Source organism: Oncorhynchus clarkii, chromosome 12, assembly GCF_045791955.1.
Source record: "Oncorhynchus clarkii lewisi isolate Uvic-CL-2024 chromosome 12, UVic_Ocla_1.0, whole genome shotgun sequence".
NCBI lineage: Eukaryota > Metazoa > Chordata > Actinopteri > Salmoniformes > Salmonidae > Oncorhynchus > Oncorhynchus clarkii.
Window position 1 is genome coordinate 75,575,490 of NC_092158.1, and position 21,443 is coordinate 75,596,932.

General features: G+C 44.9%; 1 protein-coding gene across 3 annotated transcripts in view; it reads right to left on the reverse strand.

Moving 5' to 3' along the window:
- LOC139421291 (serine/threonine-protein kinase WNK4-like) overlaps positions 1-21,443 on the reverse strand; it is a 90,437-nt gene that overhangs the window by 26,613 nt on the left and 42,381 nt on the right. For all 3 annotated transcript variants that reach the window (XM_071172026.1, XM_071172024.1, XM_071172025.1), the window contains exon 4: positions 20,009-20,166. In XM_071172026.1, coding sequence (XP_071028127.1) covers positions 20,009-20,166 — 158 coding nt within the window. The remainder of the gene's footprint in view (positions 1-20,008; positions 20,167-21,443) is intronic.

Sequence of the window (21,443 nt, forward strand, 5' to 3'; positions counted from 1 at the left end):
CAGCCTAGTGTGTCACATTCGCAAATGCTTCACAATTTTTTTCTTTGTAGCCATAGCCTTGAAATAATTGAAATGATACAGCCTAAATAATCCTTTTTGTTCCTTCTTAGTCTCCCTGTCTGGCGCCTGCCCTATTTAGTGTTAATATGCTGTTTAGTATGACATGTAGCCTATTTGAAATGATGAGGGCTTCTTACATTCACCTTTTCATTCAAATCAAATCAAATGTATTGCTCACATACATGTGTTTAGCAGATGTTATTGCGGGCGTAGCGAAATGCTTGCATAAGGTTTGGTTTCAATACTTCAAAACCAAATGGTAGGTCCAGGTAGCCACAAAAAAAAGATGGGTGTTGGTTAAATTGTGATTTTAATGAATGGAGCGAATTTGGATAGGCAGGTTTTTTCTTCTGTAAGCGCATAGAGGCTTTTAGTGGAGCGGTTGGAAAGGACGTGGAGTGCCGAAGCAGTGCACTGCTCCATGAGCGGGATAGCCAACCGCTCAACTCCGCTCACCTACTCTGTCCTGAAGGAGCCAGGGTGATACGGGAGTGAGGAGTGAGGGACTATGTGGAGATTATTCCCTAGCCTGCCCTACACCACTATGATGGATGGAATACTTTATAAGTGTGTCTCTATGCTTCAGAGACACAGTAGATGTACATCCTCTATTCACATTGGTAGTTCTCCTGGGGAGAATACCATTAAAATGAAATATATATATTATAAATGTCTAAATGGAGTTAAAGGTTTCGTTGTTATCAGTAACTTTAGGTCGTGATGTCATTGGTAACAGTTGCCCGAACACCCTGCCCAGGGGCACAATGTCAAAAAACAGGGTGTTCCCGTCAGAGACATTCTCTGTGGGCCATCGTCATAGAGTTCAGACATGGCTATGCACACAAACAAACACGAACAAACGCATCAACACACAAAAAAAGAAGGTTTGACTGTGTCCAAACCCATTCACTGTTTGGTTTCTCTCTGGATTCTACGGCCTGTTAGAACTAAAGGTTGAATGTGGTGAGAGAGTGGTGGTGTGTGTCAGAGTACTCCAGTGCTAGCCTGTTAGCTAATGGTTTTGTACACAAACACTCAGGTCATGATACATAATGTCCAAAACCATCCAGAGCATGCAGGTCTGTGTGTGTGCAGAGCACTGAGTACTAACTACCATGCGGTTTCCTAAAGGGCAGTCAGCTCATAACTCATGTTTATTTGGTTTAGACACAAATGTTCAGTGAAATAATACAGAATGTACAAAACCATCTAGGAGGATAGTGATGGGTATAACAGGTGTCCATACAGTAGCTGTCGTGACCGGATACAAATAGAGTGAGACTTCTTATGGGGCTGTTAGCTAATAGCTAACGTAGCGTGAGCATGAATACCAAGAAGCAGTCATAGTACTACATAGTAGCCTTAGCCTGTGTGGAGGTCAATACAATGACTGGGTCACACAGGTAAATGGGATACTTCCTATAATGCTGTGTGTTAATACTTAGAGGTGATGCATGGCCAATATGCTCTTTAGGTTTATGAGGTAACTATCACCAGACACAGCACAGGGAGTTCAGGTAGGGTGAGAGAAACAACCAACAGGGTGTCCTACTGAACAATCTGCATGAACAAACACATTCACACACTATAAAGCCAATGTCACACACAGAACCACACGCGTATACAGACACGGCCACATCACTAGACCACAGGTATTTTCAGTGAAAGGATGGGAAACATGGTGTGGGTGGAAAGAAGATAAACGCTTCAAGAAGAGTTATTACCACAAGAAACGATTGAGTCATTCTCCCCTTTGAAGCTTCATGAACAGAACACACAGGTCTAGCAGAGAAGATGAACACATTTCATTGAGGTGATAAGACTCCCCGACAGAGGAAAATACCACTATTTCACAGTCTGTCGCCTCCATGGCCTCCACATTAAACAAGGCCTGGAGGGTCAAGGTCTGGAGTTCCTGAGCGGAAAAGCAAGGTAAACCTCCTCCGTGTAAAATGTACAAGGAGGAAACAACAAGATGACGGCTAACGAGATACGAAATGGGAAGCCTGGTCCGCGTTTATCACACACACACACACAGACACACACAGACACAGAAATCGTTTAACACAGAGCACAGAGGGTGAGCGGAGTTGATCACAAGGTTTTCAGCAAAAGGAACCTGTCCGCACAAAGTGAGTGATGTAATGCAGCTTGTTTTTATTACATAACTTTATTACAAGACTATAAAAACGAGGTGAGATTATATTGGATTAAAGAACACAGTGGCAAATTTGTGGAGGAACTTTAAGTTGCTCAACCGGTTCCATGTGACGAATAGTGTGAAATACGTAGCAGTAAAAATAAAAAATTGGAGACCAGTGTGATTTGAAAAATGTGTTTTTTTCCCCCAGTGGTGACGACAGTGGCCCCAAATGCTTCTATTTTCCCACTAAAGTGAGGGGAGGCAGCAGGACTTACTAATGGAAAATGGACTCTATCGAATTCTCTGGTGTTATCCGAGCAGATAATTACAGCGTTTAACTACGTCAGAGAAAAGGGAAGACATAATAACAAAACAAACAAGACATTCTAAGCAACAAAAATTGAGACATAAAAAAGCTAAATGGTGTCCGTCTTAATGGCTGATATGAAAACCATCTGAAGACATGAATAAACCCTTCAGTCTTTAGAGAGGCTTAGGGGGGAGTCACAGAGCCTGCTCTGTACAGTGGCTTTTGTTGGTCGGTGACATCAGCCTCTAACACAAACAAACAGTGACCTTGTGTAATGAGATGAAAAGACCCCATTTTCCATTGTGCTATAGCTTCTTGACTTCTAGCACTCAGAAAGCCCTTTGAAAAATGGCTTGATGTGGATGCTTTAATCTTCTCACGTAAAATAAATAATTGACGATCAAATTGAAAATGTTTCCCATGGAAATACTATGACTTGATGACTGAAGTTTTATGAGCAGACCAATGCAAGGTTATTGCACTTCTGGCCTTTTTAATACAAAGCTTACAGGCTGGCTCCCTGCTGCTAAAACAAGGGTATAATGCTAGTGGTTCTGAGAACAAAACTAGAGTAGAACCATAATCTAACTCAGTCAGGGAAACGTATGTATAGTGGGGCAAAAAAGTATTTAGTCAGCCACCAATTGTGCAAGTTCTCGCACTTAAAAAGATGAGAGAGGCCTGTAATTTTCATCATAGGTACACTTCAACTATGTCAGACAAAATGAGAAAGAAAATCCAGAAAATCACATTGTAGGATTTTTAATGAATTTATTTGCAAATTATGGTGGAAAATAAGTATTTGGTCAATAACAAAAGTTTATCTCAATATTTTGTTATATACCCTTTGTTGGCAATGACAGAGGTCAAACGTTTTCTGTAAGTCTTCACAAGGTTTTCACACACTGTTGCTGGTATTTTGGCCCATTCCTCCATGCAGATTTCCTCTAGAGCAGTGATGTTTTGGGGCTGTTAATGGGCAACACGGACTTTCAACTCCCTCCAAAGATTTCCTATGGGGTTGAGATCTGGAGACTGGCTAGGCCACTCCAGGACCTTGAAATGCTTCTTACGAAGCCACTCCTTCGTTGCCCGGAAGGTGTGTTTGGGATCATTGTCATGCTGAAAGACCCAGCCACGTTTCATCTCCAATGCCCTTGCTGATGGAAGGAGGTTTTCACTCAAAATCTCATGATACATGGCCCCATTCATTCTTTCCTTTACATGGATCAGTCATCCTGGTCCCTTTTCGGAAAAACAGCCCCAAAGCATGATGTTTCCACCCCCATGCTTCACAGTAGGTATGGTGTTCTTTGGATGCAACTCAGCATTCTTTGTCTTCCAAATACGACGAGTTGAGTTTTTACCAAAAAGTTATATTTTGGTTTCATCTGACCGTATGACATTCTCCCAATCTTCTTCTGGATCATCCAAATGCTCTCTAGCAAACTTCAGACGGGCTTGGACATGTACTGGCTTTAGCAGGGGGACACGTCAGGATTTGAGTCCCTGGCGGCGTAGTGTGTTGCTGATGGTAGGCTTTTTTACTTTGGTCCCAGCTCTCTGCAGGTCATTCACTAGTTCCCCCCGTGTGGTTCTGAGATTTTTGCTCAGCGTTCTTGTGATCTTTTTTGACCCCACGGGGTGAGATCTTGCGTGGAGCCCCAGATCGAGGGAGATTATCAGTGGACTTGTATGTCTTCCATTTCCTAATAATTGCTCCCACAGTTGATTTCTTCAAACCAAGCTGCTTACCTATTGCAGATTCAGTCTTCCCAGCCTGGTGCAGGTCTACAATTTTGTTTCTGGTGTCCTTTGACAGCTCTTTGGTCTTGGCCATAGTGGAGTTTGGAGTGTGACTGTTTGAGGTTGTGGACAGGTGTCTTTTATACTGATAACAAGTTCAAACAGGTGCCATTAATACAGGTAACAAGTGGAGGACAGAGGAGCCTCTTAAAGAATAAGTTACAGGTCTGTGAGAGCCAGAAATCTTGCTTGTTTGTAGGTGACCAAATACTTATTTTCCACCAAAATTTGCAAATAAATTCATGTAAAATCCTACAATGTGATTTTCTGGATTTCCCTAATTTTGTCTGTCATAGTTGAAGTGTACCTATGATGAAAATTACAGGCCTCTCTCATCTTTTTAAGTGGGAGAACTTGCACAATTGGTGGCTGACTAAATACTTTTTTGCCCCACTGTACATGTATGAAACATGTGTGGGAGGATATGGGCCACAGGTCTGTGTACACGCGCGTTCCTTATAACATGATTCAATCACACAGACTCTAGTTTGCTTGAGACGGATAGAAATGAGAGAGAGAGGGATAGAAATGAGAGAGAGAGAGAGAGAGAGAGAGAGAGAGAGAGAGAGACAAATAGAGAGACAGGGAGAGAGAGAAAGAGACGGGGAGAGCAAGAGAGAGACAGAGAGAGATAGACAGAAAGAGAGAGACAGGGAGAGCAAGAAAGAGAGACAGAAACAGAGAGAGAGACAGGGAGAGCAAGAGAGAGAGAGAGAGAGAGAGAGAGACAAAGAGAGAGACAGGGATAGCAAGAGAGCGAGACAGACAGAGAGACCACTAAAATAGCGAGTTGGCCTGAGACGGAAAGCATTAATTGTGTGAACTACACGGCTACTCTAATTTTGCACACATGCATAAATGTGCACACACAGAGACAGAGAGACCCGAGACTGACAGACAGAAAGAGAGAGATAGAGAGACCGAAAGAGAGAGAGAGACAGGGAGAGACAGAGAGAGAGACAGAGATAGACAAAGAGAGAGACAGGGAGAGAGAGAAAGAGACAGGGAGAGAAAGAGAGAGAGAAAAATAGACAGAGAGAGACTTTATCACTGAGATAACTTTATCACTGACCTCAACCCAGTCTCTCAGAGCATTCACAGTCAGCCCACTGACACCCCTATCAGATAACAGCAAAATCACAGTCCACTTGAATAGAGCAATACTAAATCATGAGGCATTAAAGCCAAAGGAACTGAATAATATTAAGACATTCTATAGATGGAAGGAAAGTAGTGTAGAAACCAACTAAAAACAATTAGGCAACAACAAATTCAACCCCTTTTAGACAACTTCCTGGACAAATCGTCTGAGTGTAATAGTGAAGGTGTACACTTGGCAGTAGAAAACCTAAACAGTATATGTGACCTCTCAGCTTCCCTATCAAATCTAAACATTTCAAGCAGACAACCTAAGAAAATGAACAACTATGACAAATGGTTTGATGAAGAATGCAAATACCTAAGAAATAAAAAAAACCTGAGCCTACACCTTCACTATGGTGAAAAACTAAAACAATACATAAATACACTACAAAAAAAGAAGGAACAGCATGTCAGAAATCAGCTCAATGTAATTGAAGAATCCGTAGACTCTAACCACTTCTGTAAAAATTGGAACACATGAAGAGTTATCTATCCAAAATGGAGATGTATGGGTAAACCACTTCGCCAATCTTTTTGGCTATATAACAAAGAACAAAGTGCAAAAACATAGACATGATCAAATACAAATCTTAGAATCAACTATTAAAGATGACCAAACCTCACTGGATTCTCCAATTACATTGAATGAACTACAGAACCAAATACAAACCCTCCAACCCAAAAAGGCATGTGGTGTTGATGGTATCCTAAATGAAATTATAAAATATACAGACAACAAATTCCTTAAACTTTTTAACATCATCCACAGCCCTGGCATCTACCCCAATATTTGGAACCAAGGACTGATCACCCCAATACACAAAAGTGGAGATAAACTTGACCCCAATAACTACTGTGGGATATGCGTCAACAGCAACCTTGGGAAAATCCACTGCATTATCATTAACATCAGATTCGTACATTTCCTCAATGAAAACGATGTACTGAGCAAACGTCAAATTGGCTTTTTACCAAATTACCGTACAACAGACCACATATTCTCCCTGCACACTCTAATTGACAAACAAACAAACCAAAACAAAGGCAAAGTCTTCTCATGCTTTGTTGATCTCCAAAAATCTTTAAACTCCATCTGGCATGAGGGTCTGCTATACAAATAACAAGTGTGTGGTTAACATTGGCAAAAAACACACATTTCTTTCCACAGGGCCGTGGAGTGAGACAGGGATGCAGCTTGAGTCCCACCCTCTTCAACATATATAATCAACAATTGGCGAGGGCACTAGAACAGTCTGCAGAACCCGGCCTCACCCTACTAGAATCTGAAGTCAAATGTCTATTGTTTGCTGATGATCTGGTGCTTCTGTCCCCAACCAAGAAGGTCCTACAGCAGCACCTAGATCTGCTGCACAGATTCTGACAGACCTGGGCCCTGACAATAAATCTCAGTAAGACAAAAATAATGGTGTTTCCAAAAAGGTTCAGACCCAGGCCCTGCCAAATGACCATATTAGAGACACATATTTCCCTCAGATTACACACACCAACAAAGAATTCAAAAACAAATCCAATTTTGATAAACTCCCATATCTACTGGGTGAAATACCACAGTGTGCATCACAGCAGCAATATTTGTGACCTGTTGCCACAAGAAAAATGCAACCAGTAAAGAACAAACACCATTATAAATCCAACCCCTATATGTTTATTTATTTTCCCTTCTGTACTTTAACTATTTGCACATGGTTACAACACTGTATATAGACATAATATGACATTTGAAATCTCTCTATTTCTGTGGAACTTGCGTAATGTTTACTGTGAATTTTTATTGTTTATTTCACTTTTGTGTATTATCTATTTCACTTACTTTGGCCATGTAAACATATGTTTCCAATGCCAATAAAGCCGGTTAAATTGAATTGAGAGATAGAGAGAGATAGAGACAGAGACAGAGACAGAGAGAGAGACAGAGAGAGAGAGAGAGAGAGACAGGGAGAGAGACAGAGAGAGAGACATAGAAAGAGAGAGACAGAGACATAGAAAGAGAGAGACAGAGAGAGAGACAGAGAGAGAGAGAGACAGAGAGAGAGACAGAGAGAGAGAGAGACAGAGAGACAGAGACAGAGAGAGAGACAGAGAGAGATACATAGAAAGAGAGAGACAGAGACATAGAAAGAGAGAGAGAGAGAGAGAGACAGAGAGAGAGACATAGAAAGAGAGAGACAGAGACATAGAAAGAGAGAGACAGAGAGAGAGACAGAGAGATAGAGACAGAGAGAGACAGAGACAGAGAGACAGAGAGAAATAGAAAGAGAGACAGAGAGAGGTCCTTCTACGGTTGTTTCTCACGCTCGTAGTCTTTTTCTCTTTGAGAGTCTTTGCATGGTCTGCCTAGGGAGATGACCACTAAAACAGCCAGTTTGCCTGAGACGGATAGAATTAATTATGTCAATTACACGGATACTCTAATTATGCACACATGACAGAGTTCAATTTGTTTTATATTCCTATCCAAATCTGGTGCACAATATTCAATAGTGTAATGTTACCAATTGCATTATATGGATGCAAGGTTTGGGGTCCACCAATGAACAATTATAAGCACTGGGAGAAAAAAAACTATAGAAAATCTAGAATTATCCTAAATATCCAAAAGAAAGTACCAAATAATGCATGCAGGGCGGAACTCGGACGATTCCCTTTAACTGTAAATATAAAGAAAATTACACTAAAATGTTGGCACCATTTGAAATTAACCCCCAAAACATCCTTACAATTCAAAGCACTGGAAACCCAAGACCTGAACCCTGAAAAGAGTCCCCTGTGTAGTTGTTAATACACTACACAACCCTATTATCCAATCACACAGGGAAATCAATCACACTGTTACAGAAATGAAAACCTCTAACTTGACAAATTGGAAAAATGAAACAAAAACACAGAATAAACTAAATTGCTATTTGGCCCTCAAATGAGAATACAAATTGGCAGAATATCTGTACTCTGTCAGAGATACAAAACAGAGACAGATCCTGACCAAATACAGGCTCGGCGATTGGCTATAGAAAAGGGAGACATAAAAAGACATGGCTACCCAAAGAGGAGTGTCTATGTGGTCACTGCAAGACAGGGGAGGTAGAGACAGAGATGCACTTTTTCCTCTACTGTGAGAAATACTCCCAAATAAGTTTATCTTTAAAAAAAAACTAAATCAATTCCCAAACTACTTTCCTTCCATCTATAAGCTGGGAATTATTCTGGTTGAGGGAGAAACCGCAAATATTACTGCCAGATATGTATATGACTGCCATAGTCTGAGGGACATCCCATGACCATTAATTCCCTGTAGTATTTACATTGTATATAACTTACTGGTAATACATAGTGTAACAATCATCATGTACATTCTGTTGTTTTATTAGACATTCTTTCTTTTCTTTTTTATAATCTTATTTGTATTTAATTAAATGTACTGACCGAAGATTACACAATACAACAGCAGAAGTGTTGTACCTGTATACATGATTATATGTACTATTATTACTACTACTGAAATGAACTGTATTTTATTATCCTCAATGCATTGCACTGTATTTACTGAAATGCTGTACCACTATACTGCTTTGGCAATACCTACCAATTGTATTTCATGCCAATAAAGCAATCTGAATTTGAGAGAGAGAAACGGAGAGACAAGAGCTGAGCAAAGAAAAGAGTCCCCTCATCCAGCTGGTCCTGGGGCTGAGTTCACAAACCTGTTCCACTAACACACTGAAGCCTCAGGACCAGAACATCCAATCAATCAGGATAAACCAAATTACAACACAGTCAAAACAAAACTATATTGCTTATTGGGAAACACAAACACAAAGCAAAATGCGGTGCTATCTGGCCCTAAATTGACAGTACACTGTGGCTAAATATTTGACCATGGTTACTGATCAAAGCCTTAGAAAAACCTTGACAAAGTACAGGCTCAGTGAGCACAGCCTTGCCATTGAGAAGGGTAGACACAGGAAAACCTGGCTCCCTGGAGAGGAAAGGCTGTGCAACCACTGCACAACAGCAGAACCTGAGACGGAGCTGCATTTCCTGACAAAATTTAAAAAATAAAAAACTATTAGAGTGTCATTTCCCCAAATTTGAAACCCTTATTCAAGGTTTCAAAGACCTCTCTGATGAGAGAAGGCTACCCGTCCTGTTGGGGGAGGACACAGAGAGCTGTGGGTTGGCAGCGCACTACATTGCTGCCTGCCATAAGTTGAGGGACAGTGTCTGACAAACCAATCAACCTGCACATGTCCTCTACTGTATGCTTATTGTTATTGTTGAATGTATGGTTATTGTTGTCCCGTTGTTACTGTTGTCCCGTTGACAAAAATTGATGTAATAAATGTATCACTAGACACTTTAAACAATGCCATTTTATATAATGTTTACATACCCTACATTACTCATCTCATAGGTATATACTGTACTCTATACCATCTACTGCATCTTGCCTATGCCGTTCGGCCATCACTCATTCATATATTTCTATGTACATATTCTTATTCATTCCTTTACACTTGTGTGTATAAGGTAGTTGTGAAATTGTTAGGTTAGATTACTTGTTAGATATTACAGCGAGAGAAAGCGAGACAGACAGAGACAGCGAGACAGAGGGAGAAACAGCGAGAAAGAGAGAGACAGCAAGACAGAGAGAGACAGCAAGACAGAGAGAGAGGCAGCAAGACAGAGAGAGACAGCGAGACAAAGAGAGAGACAGCGAGACAGAGAGAGAGACAGCGAGAGAGAGACAGCGAGAGACAGCGAGATAGAGAATGAGACAGAGAGAGAAACAGCGAGACAGACAGAGAGAGACAGCGAGACAGAGTGAGAAACAGCGAGACAGAGACTGCGAGACAGAGAGAGAGAGATGGCGAGACAGAGAGAGAGAGACAGCGAGACAGAGAGAGAGACAGCGAGACAGAGAGAGAGACAGCGAGACAGAAAGTGAGACAGCGAGACAGAGAGTGAGACAGAGAGAGAGAGACAGCGAAATAGACAGAGAGAGACGGGGAGACAGAGAGCGAGATAGAGAGAGCGAGACAGACAGAGAGAGAGAGACAGCGAAATAGACAGAGAGAGACGGGGAGACAGAGAGCGAGATAGAGAGAGCGAGACAGACAGAGACAGCGAGAGAGAGACAGCGAGAGAGAGACAGCGAGAGAGAGAGAGCGAGACAGCGAGACAGACAGAGAGAAACAGCGAGACAGAGATGGCAAGACAGAGAGAGACGGCGAGAGAGAGATGGCGAGACAGAGAGCGAGACAGAGAGAGAGAGAGACAACAAAACAGACAGAGACATCGAGAGAGAGAGAGCGACAGAGAGACAGCGAGAGAGAGACAGCGAGAGAGAGAGAGACAGTGAGACAGAGAACGAGACAGAGAGAGAAACAGCGAGACAGACAGAGAGAGACAGCGAGACAGAGTGAGAAACAGCAAGACAGAGAGACGGCGAGACAGAGAGCGAGACAGAGAGCGAGAGACAGCGAGACAGAGAGAGAGACAGCAAGACAGACAGAGAGAGATGGCGAGACAGAGAGTGAGACAGAGAGAGAGAGACAGCGAGACAGACAGAGAGAGACAGCGAGAGAGACAGAAAGAAACAGGGAGACAGAGACGGCGAGACAGAGAGAGGCGGCGAGACAGACAGAGAGAGATGGCGAGACAGAGAGACAGCGAGACCGACAGAGACAGCGAGAGAGAGACAGAACGAGACAGAGAGAGAAACAGCGAGACAGAGAGCGAGACAGAGAGAGACAGCGAGACAGAGAGAAAGAGACGGTGAGACAGAGAGTGAGACAGAGAGAGAGACGGCGAGACAGAGAGCGAGACAGAGAGAGAGAGAGACGGCGAGACAGAGAGCGAGACAGAGAGGGCGAGATAGAGAGAGAGACGGCGAGACAGAGAGATGGCGAGACAGAGAGCGAGACAGAGAGGGCGAGATAGAGATAGAGAGACGGCGAGACAGAGAGAGAGAGACGGCGAGACAGAGAGAGAGAGAAGGTGAGACAGAGAGAGATGGTGAGAGAGAGCGAGGCAGAGAGAGAGAGAGAGACGGCGAGACAGAGAGAGAGAGACGGCGAGACAGAGAGAGAGAGACGGCGAGACAGAGAGCGAGACAGAGAGAGCGAGACAGAGAGAGAGACGGCGAGACAGAGAGAGAGAGACGACGAGACAGAGAGACGGCGAGACAGAGAGCGAGACAGAAAGAGAGAGACAGAGAGAGAGAGATGGCGAGACAGAGAGAGACGGCAAGACAGAGAGAGAGACAGAGAGAGCGAGAGAGAGAGCGAGACAGGGAGAGACAGCGAGACAGAGAGAGAGAGAGAGAGCGAGACAGGGAGAGACAGCGAGCGAGACAGAGAGACAGCGAGACAGACAGCGAGACAGAGAGAGGGAGACAGCGAGAGAGAGACAGACAGAGAGAGACAGACAGAGAGCGAGACAGAGAGAGAGACAGCGAGACAGACAGACAGACAGAGAGAGACAGCAAGACAGAGAGAGAGACAGCGAGACAGAGAGAGACAGCGAGACAGAGAGAGAGACAGCGAGACAGAGAGACAGACAGAGAGAGACAGAGAGAGACAGACAGAGAGCGAGACAGGGAGAGACAGCGAGCGAGACAGAGAGACAGCGAGACAGACAGCGAGACAGAGAGAGGGAGACAGCGAGAGAGAGACAGACAGAGAGCGAGACAGAGAGAGAGAGACAGACAGAGAGCGAGACAGAGAGAGAGACAGCGAGACAGACAGACAGACAGAGAGAGACAGCAAGACAGAGAGAGAGACAGCGAGACAGAGAGACAGAGAGAGGGAGACAGCGAGAGAGAGACAGACAGAGAGCGAGACAGAGAGAGAGAGACAGACAGAGAGCGAGACAGAGAGAGAGACAGCGAGACAGACAGACAGACAGAGAGAGACAGCAAGACAGAGAGAGAGACAGACAGACAGAGAGAGACAGCGAGACAGAGAGAGAGACAGCGAGACAGAGAGAGAGACAGAGAGAGACAGACAGAGAGCGAGACAGAGAGAGAGAGACAGCGAGACAGAGAGAGAGAGACAGACAGAGAGCGAGACAGAGAGAGAGAGACAGACAGAGAGCGAGACAGAGAGAGAGAGACAGCGAGACAGAGAGAGAGAGACAGACAGAGAGCGAGACAGAGAGAGAGAGACAGCGAGACAGAGAGACAGACAGAGAGAGACAGACAGAGAGCGAGACAGAGAGAGAGACAGCGAGACAGAGAGACAGACAGAGAGAGACAGACAGAGAGCGAGACAGAGAGAGAGAGACAGCGAGACAGAGAGAGAGACAGCGAGACAGAGAGACAGACAGAGAGAGACAGACAGAGAGCGAGACAGAGAGAGAGAGACAGCGAGACAGAGAAAGCTCCTTCTATGTTTGTTTTTCACACTGTTATTATTTTTCTCTTTGAGACTGCCTTTGTATTTATTAGGGATCCCCATTAGCTGTTGCCAAGGCAGCAGCTACTCTTCCTGGGTCCAAACACATTAAGGCACTTACATTACATATAAAACAAAAGATAAAACAGTACAACATTTTTACACCACTACATATCTACAATACAAAATGTAAAATACCACCATACAATATTACAATGTACGTGTGTGTAGAGTACGTGTGTTAGTATGATCTGCCTTGGGAGATAACCACTAAAACAGGGATATCTATGTCAATTATAACACCTTAATTAAGTTCTCTATTCTTTATGTCTCTCTTCATTTCACCAATCTCCCTCCTCCCTCTCTTTGTCACTGGAAACAAGCGCTGAAACATGCACATTGACTCTGTACCAGTACCCCCTGTACATAGCCTCGCTATTGTTATTTTACTGCTGCTCTTTCATTATTATTATTATTATTATTAAAAAAATGTTTTACTTATCTATTTTTTACTTTACACTGTTGTATTCGGCGCATTTGACAAGTAAAAATTGGATTCGATTTGATTTCAAACACTCAGAGCTCCTTATTGCCTGGTGTGTGTTCGGTGTTTGGGCAGAAACATGTGGAGGAGGAGGGACAGTGGTGGTGTGGTGGCGTCCATGGCTCTGCTAGCTAATTATAACCCAGCAGTGGAGTAGAGAGGTAGAGGAGGGGCTGTGGAGTTACAACATCTACACAACACTGGCTGGTTGGGACGCAGAAAATAGTAGAGACTAGTGAGGGTCAAGCCCAGGGGTGTTGGAGAGAGGGTCAGCCCAGAGGTGTTGGAGAGAGGGTCAGCCCAGGGGTGTTGGAGAGAGGGTCAGCCCAGGGGTGTTGGAGAGAGGGTCAGTCCAGGGGTGTTGGAGAGAGGGTCAGCCCAGGGGTGTTGGAGAGAGGGTCAGCCCAGGGGTGTTGGAGAGAGGGCCAGCCCAGGGGTGTTGGAGAGAGGGTCAGCCCAGGGGTGTTGGAGAGAGGGTCAGCCCAGGGGTGTTGGAGAGAGGGTCAGCCCAGGGGTGTTGGAGAGAGGGTCAGCCCAGGGGTGTTGGAGAGAGGGTCAGCCCAAGGGTGTTGGAGAGAGGGCCAGCCCAAGGGTGTTGGAGAGAGGGCCAGCCCAGGGGTGTTGGAGAGAGGGCCAGCCCAGGGGTGTTGGAGAGAGGGCCAGCCCAGGGGTGGTGGAGAGAGGGTCAGCCCAGGGGTGGTGGAGAGAGGGCCAGCCCAGGGGTGGTGGAGAGAGCGTCAGCCCAGGGGTGGTAGAGAGAGGGCATGGCCAGGGGTGTCTGTTTCCTCACACCCTCACTAAAAAGGGCAACAGGCAATGTACCCCCATAGCAGCACATGAGGGTTTTGGTTGTGTGGGCAGTACGTTGGGAATTGGCAATGTACGGATTAGTCTGACTCTCCCATTGACTTTAATTGGCCCTCAAGATGTCATTGTATGGAGTCCGATCATGTTCAATAAGGGGAAAGGGGGACACCTAATCAGTTGTACAACTGAATGCATTCAATTGAAATGTGTCTTCCGTATTTAACCCAACCCATCTGAATCAAGGCATGGTAAGACCTTGTTCACCCCATAGTTGGACCCCATGTTGAAAACAATATGACTGCCGCTCAGTGAAGACTGTGAGCTTAGGTATGGGGCTTCAGGCAATGACTTTCAATCCCATCTCCCAATACCGTGACGTAAACGTCACCTTACCACACAGATCTACTGAAATCACACAAGCCTCTTAGCTTTATCCTCTTAGCAATTGTTACAGAAAGGTGAATGAATGGCTCAGTGGTGCTTGAGATCTACTCATTTGATTCAACAAGATTCATCACAGAGGTGACTCTCGCCATTTGTTACTCATTGGACAATTGATAGAGGGGGGAGGGTTAGAGGGCTGGTAGCCATGTTAACTACACACTCTGGTAAGCTGCCAGGAACTCCTGTTCCTTGAAGCCTTCATTAAACCCTGGTGACTTCTTGTTTAATGGTCATTTGTTGTGTGGAACAAAGGTTCCTGGAATTCCTAGAATGCAATTTTCTCCTTACCATGTGAAATCACAAATATGTTGAGGTTGTTGGTAGGATCAATGGAAATGTATAATATTCTGTATTCTGCACATTGAATGAACATACACAATATTTGCAAATTAGTGGATTAGGCTATTTCAGCCACACCCATTGCTGACAGGTACAGTGGGGCAAAAAAGTATTTAGTCAGCCACCAATTGTGCAAGTTCTCCCACTTAAAAAGATGAGAGAGGACTGTAATCTTCATCATAGGTACACTTGCTTCCAACTTTGTGGCAACAGTTTGGACAATGCCCTCGTGCGCAAAGCGAGGTCCATACGGAAATGGTTTGTCAGTGTGGAAGATCTTGACTGGCCTGTACAGAGCCCTGACCTCAACCCCATCAAACACCTTTGGGATGAATTGGAACGCCCACAGCAAGCCAGGCCTAATCGCCCAACATCAGTGCCCAACCTCACTAATGCTCTTGTGCCCCCCCAGCAATGTTCCAACATCTAGTGGAAAACCTTCCCAGAAGAGTGAGGATGTTATAGGAGCAAAAGGGGGACCAACTCCATATTAATACCCATGATTTTGGAATTAGATGTTCGATGAGCAGGTGTCCACATACTTTTGGTTTGGTAGTGTATCTATTATTGTTCAAGATAACATAGGGGCAAATCTTGTGTACATGAACCTTTGAAATTGGGATTCCCTCCAGAAAGGATTACTATAACCTGTATGCCACTCCTTGAGTATACCTCTTTAAACCCCTTAGTACTGTTGTCCTAGGGAAGGACCTGTGTATCCAATTGGTACTGTACTGTATATAGCTGGCACCAGCTATCCTATCCTAGGAAGTCCCTAGGTGGCTTTACAGGTACATATCCTTAACCAATTAGAGTACATTCTTATGAGGACCACCTTACAATCATAGATTTTATGACGACATTTAACAGGCCAGATACACAGCAGTAAACTGGTAGTACATACTTTTTAAGAGGCGCAGCGGGCATCCGCTAACACCTTGGTCACAAGGCTGTGTATGTCTCCTCACACACTCAGTCAGACCACAGCACAGAGACGGCTTTGACGAGTTGGAGGAGAGATGCTGGGCCAGTTCACCGTATCAATGTCCTTTGTCAGCGGCGGCAACCCCTCCTCAGCTGACGCACTGGGTAATGTTCTGCTTCTGTAAGAACTTATGTAAACTTCCAGACAAGACAGTGTTACTGTCCAAGTTAACTTGCTGTAGGTGTATTGGCTAAAGGATTTACTCTGTTGTTTTTGAAAGTTACTTGAGGGCATTGTCTTGGCTTTTGTGCACCCACACACTGGCGTCATTCCGCCGCCCACACACATGCTCATACTGATACATGTTCAGACACAAATACACACACACAGACACACACACGAATATGTCTGAGAATGCACAAACACACACAATACACACTTGCACACATGCAAAACACACACACACAGGAATGAGGGAGGACAAAGCTTTTACACCTACTTGAAAAGGCAATGTATCTCACCTGAAGGAAAAACAAATCGGTCTTTCTGTGCAGACACCGTATAATATCTCATCTCACACGTCACACAGCACAGGGGACACTTGAGCCATATATAATATCCACTGTTTGTCCTGTTGGTGAAGGCTACTAAACATGACAGTGATATCATTCCACCAATAGACCACTTCGTTCCTCTTTCACCATCAGGTAAACAAAGATATACAGCTCTCCTATCATAGCATAAATATATAGCTCTGAGAAAGGGAACAAGATAATTTGATGACACAAACGTTGTCATAAAATGATGTCAGACTGTGGCCAAGTGTAGGAGGAGAATGGTGGCCATTTGCTGTAGTCTCAGTAATAATCTGCTATTAATTTCCTTTATAGGTCAAGCCCCACGGCTGAATTAGAACTGTGGTATGAATTAAGCATGGAGATCCTTATCTGCTGAGGTCAACACAAATAAGAAACAACAGTGCAAGTAAGAATGTAAGTCTGAATACAGAGACTGGCTGGAGAGAACGTCTGAATACAGAGACTGGCTGGGGAGAACGTCTGAATACAGAGGCTGGCTGGGGAACGTCTGAATACAGAGGCTGTCTGGAGAACATCTGAATACAGAGGCTGGCTGGAGAACGTCTGAATACAGAGGCTGTCTGGAGAACGTCTGAATACAGAGACTGGCTGGGGAGAACGTCAGAATACAGAGGCTGGCCGGAGAACGTCTGAATACAGAGACTGGCTGGAGAGAACGTCTGAATACAGAGACTGGCTGGGGAGAACGTCTGGATACAGAGGCTGGCTGGGGAACATCTGAATACAGAGGCTGGCTGGGGAACATCTGAATACAGAGGCTGGCTGGAGAACATCTGAATACAGAGGCTGGCTGGAGAACGTCTGAATACAGAGGCTGGCTGGAGAACGTCTGAATACAGAGGCTGTCTGGAGAACGTCTGAATACAGAGACTGGCTGGGGAGAACGTCTGAATACAGAAACTGGCTGGAGAACGTCTGAATACAGAGGCTGGCGGGGGAGAACATCTGAATACAGAGGCTGGCTGGAGAGAACGTCTGAATACAGAGACTGGCTCGGGAGAACGTCTGAATACAGAGGCTGGCTGGGGAACGTCTGAATACAGAGGCTGTCTGGAGAACATCTGAATACAGAGGCTGGCTGGAGAACGTCTGAATACAGAGGCTGTCTGGAGAACGTCTGAATACAGAGACTGGCTGGGGAGAACGTCAGAATACAGAGGCTGGCCGGAGAACGTCTGAATACAGAGACTGGCTGGAGAGAACGTCTGAATACAGAGACTGGCTGGGGAGAACGTCTGAATACAGAGGCTGGCTGGGGAACATCTGAATACAGAGGCTGGCTGGAGAACATCTGAATACAGAGGCTGGCTGGAGAACGTCTGAATACAGAGGCTGTCTGGAGAACGTCTGAATACAGAGACTGGCTGGGGAGAACGTCTGAATACAGAGACTGGCTGGAGAACGTCTGAATACAGAGGCTGGCGGGGGAGAACGTCTGAATACAGAGGCTGGCTGGGGAGGCCGTCGGAATACAGAGGCTGGCTGGGGAGAACGTCTGAATACAGAGGCTGGCTGGGGAGAACGTCTGAATACAGAGGCTGGCTGGGGAGAACGTCTGAATACAGAGGCTGGCTGGAGAACGTCTGAATACAGAGGCTGGCTGGGGAGAATGTCTGAATATAGAGGCTGGCTGGGGAGAACGTCTGAATATAGAGGCTGGCTGGGGAGGCCGTCGGAATACAGAGGCTGGCTGGGGAGAACGTCTGAATACAGAGGCTGGCTGGGGAGAACGTCTGAATACAGAGGCTGGCTGGAGAACGTCTGAATACAGAGGCTGGCTGGGGAGGCCGTCGGAATACAGAGGCTGGCTGGGGAGAACGTCTGAATACAGAGGCTGGCTGGGGAGAACGTCTGAATACAGAGGCTGGCTGGGGAGAACGTCTGAATACAGAGGCTGGCTGGAGAACGTCTGAATACAGAGGCTGGCTGGGGAGGCCGTCTGAATACAGAGACTGGCTGGAGACCGTCGGAATACAGAGCCTGGCTGGAGAGAACGTCTGAATACAGAGGCTGGCTGGGGAGAACGTCTGAATACAGAGGCTGGCTGGAGAACGTCTGAATACAGAGGCTGGCTGGAGAACATCTGAATACAGAGGCTGGCTGGGGAGAACGTCTGAATACAGAGGCTGGCTGGAGAACGTCTGAATACAGAGGCTGGCTGGAGAACGTCTGAATACAGAGGCTGGCTGGAGAACGTCTGAATACAGAGGCTGGCTGGAGAACGTCTGAATACAGAGGCTGGCTGGAGAACGTCTGAATACAGAGGCTGGCTGGAGAACGTCTGAATACAGAGGCTGGCTGGAGAACGTCTGAATACAGAGGCTGGCTGGGGAGAACATCTGAATACAGAGTCTGGCTGGAGAACATCTGAATACAGAGGTTGGAGAACTGCTTTTGTGGTTCTGGCAGAAAACCCATAACGGAGTAAGAGCCTTGCTTCCTCAAAGCTATAACTCCTTTGGACTCTAGCACTAAATACTGCTTATGTTGTTCCAGGGCTGTAGCGAGCTCAGACACACACACACACACACACAGCTAACACGTGGGTTCTTACTGCGTCAATCAAGTTGGAAGAGCTGCATGTAAATTAATCCACAACGTGCATGATCGTCCTTGGGGATTTCAGTATGTTTGGCAAAATGACCGCAAAGAAATCCAGAATTGTGGAGTGGAGACAATCCAGCATTGTGTAAGGGAGACAATCCAGCATTGTGGAGACGTCCCCATTCCTGCATGTGGACCTCGTTCTCCGACAAGTAAAAGACTTAAAGCATAATTCCAATTCCAGTAATTAGCAATCAAGCCCGAGCCCTTCAGCTCTTCCAAATCTGGTCGTTACGGTGCAACAACTGATTATAGCAGTGAAAGAGAGGCGTCCATTTGGTAAATACCATTATAGCTCCACAGAGACCCTGTAATTGACTCTGCTGAGGAGAAATGTCCCAGCAGCATTGCATAGAATGAGAGATGTTAGATTAGCATTAGTGGTGTGATAAACACTCAGTAACAGAAATAACAGGGTTGGGTACAAAGGGAGGGTTTCTATTTTAGGAGACCGGATGGAAGTGAGAACGTAGGTAGCATTCACAATGAAGCGAGACCTACAAAATGCTCAATTGAGAGTATGTAATTGAGAGTGTTTTTGTGTCACATTAGTGATGCAGAGCAAGCAACTTCAAAAGAAAGACTGAGAGGGGGATGGATAGAGAAAGAGAGAACAGCAGTTAGTTGAAAGGAACAAGAGATGATGATCCTTGCACATGTTGCACGCCGTTTGAATGCCTCTTTCCTGCTTACCTCTTCCCAGAGGCAAGCAGCACTACACTGAACAAGTGGTGCTGTCAAACTGCAAACTGCAACCAGAAAGATGGCCAAATTTCTCTTCAGATCTGACCGACATCTAGCGAAACAACAGACAAACTGAACAACATGGACTGGACACACAGAAACCACCAGAGACAGAGAAATCCACTCACGCTGGTGACTTTACGGTAGATCTGGGCAGCGTTCTGGCACTCGGAGTAGGGGTACTCAGACGTGGTCATCTCAAGCATGCACATCCCAAAGGCATAGACGTCCACCGCCTCATCATACTTCTCCTCGTACATCTCTGGAGCCATGAACTCAGGAGTCCCTACAGAGAGGGGGGTGGGGGGTAGAGTGAGGTGAGGAGGGGGTATAATGGTAGTGGTTATGAGAATGGCACAAAATCTGGTCCTACTTCACTGACAACTGCAGTTACACTTCACAATACAGTGGCTTTATTCATTCTCACTTTGACCACTTTGGAACAAGTAGCCAACTGTGTGCCTTGTAATACAGTGCGGAAAATGTGTATTGGCAACCAACTGTTCTGGTATTCATTTACAGTACAAGTGTATTCAAATGGAAAAAAATAATCATGGCAGTACAGAAACAATGCAGGAGGTAATCAAAATATAAGTTATTTATTGATACAACACCAAATCTTATACTAGCTTGATAATGTAAAACAAATGTTAAACGTCTGTAGGTTTGAAGGTTTCCAAATGGGACTTAGATGACCCACACTATTAAAAAATTACTGAGACCAAACACATTTTACTTGCCCTAGCAGAGCTGGTTATCCAGAGCGTTGGTGACTAACTGTGCTGCTGGCAACAATTTAATAGTTTTTGCCGAAGTTTACTGACACCAGCCATATTCAATGGGTGTTCCGCGTTCGTAAATCCATCAGTAGTTCTGCGCTCTGGCACACTCAGATGAGTGTTCTGAAACCTGAGTACATAGCCAGAGTGAATTTATGAACGCACCCTTTGATTCGTACCTTCTATAGAGGCATGTGTTTCTACATCTGCATTGCTTGCTGTTTGGGGTTTTAGGCTGGGTTTCTGTACAGCACTTTGTGACATCGGCTGATGTAAAAAGGGCTTTATAAATACATTTGATTGATTGATTGATAGCAGTGAGATAGATTAGAACATGTTGGGCAGCCGTGGTGACGTCACTCCAAAGACTAGCCGCCATGCACCATGACAGTATAAAAATAAACACCTCGCCAAATAAATACAGTGGCCAGCATAAAACATGGCATTGAAGGCTTTATTTACAGTTGCTCCAGTTTAAGGTCACAGCACACTAAAGGGACTGCAGTACACAGGTAGCAGTGGGACTGGGACTCTATTTGACACTGAGTGACTGCCACTGGAAGGTATGATTTATTCATTGAAATATTGAACAACCGTTTCACACAATACTGTATCTCTGTAATAACATTTTAAAAAGACATTAAAGCAAATAGCAAAGAGTAAAGTGTTCTCACTTTAAAACCTTAGAAGTATCCTACATTGAGATATATTCTATAGTCACAGGGTCTAGAATAGAGCCCTGATGCACTCCATCATGCTGAGTGTCAGTTGAAGTGGCTGTGGG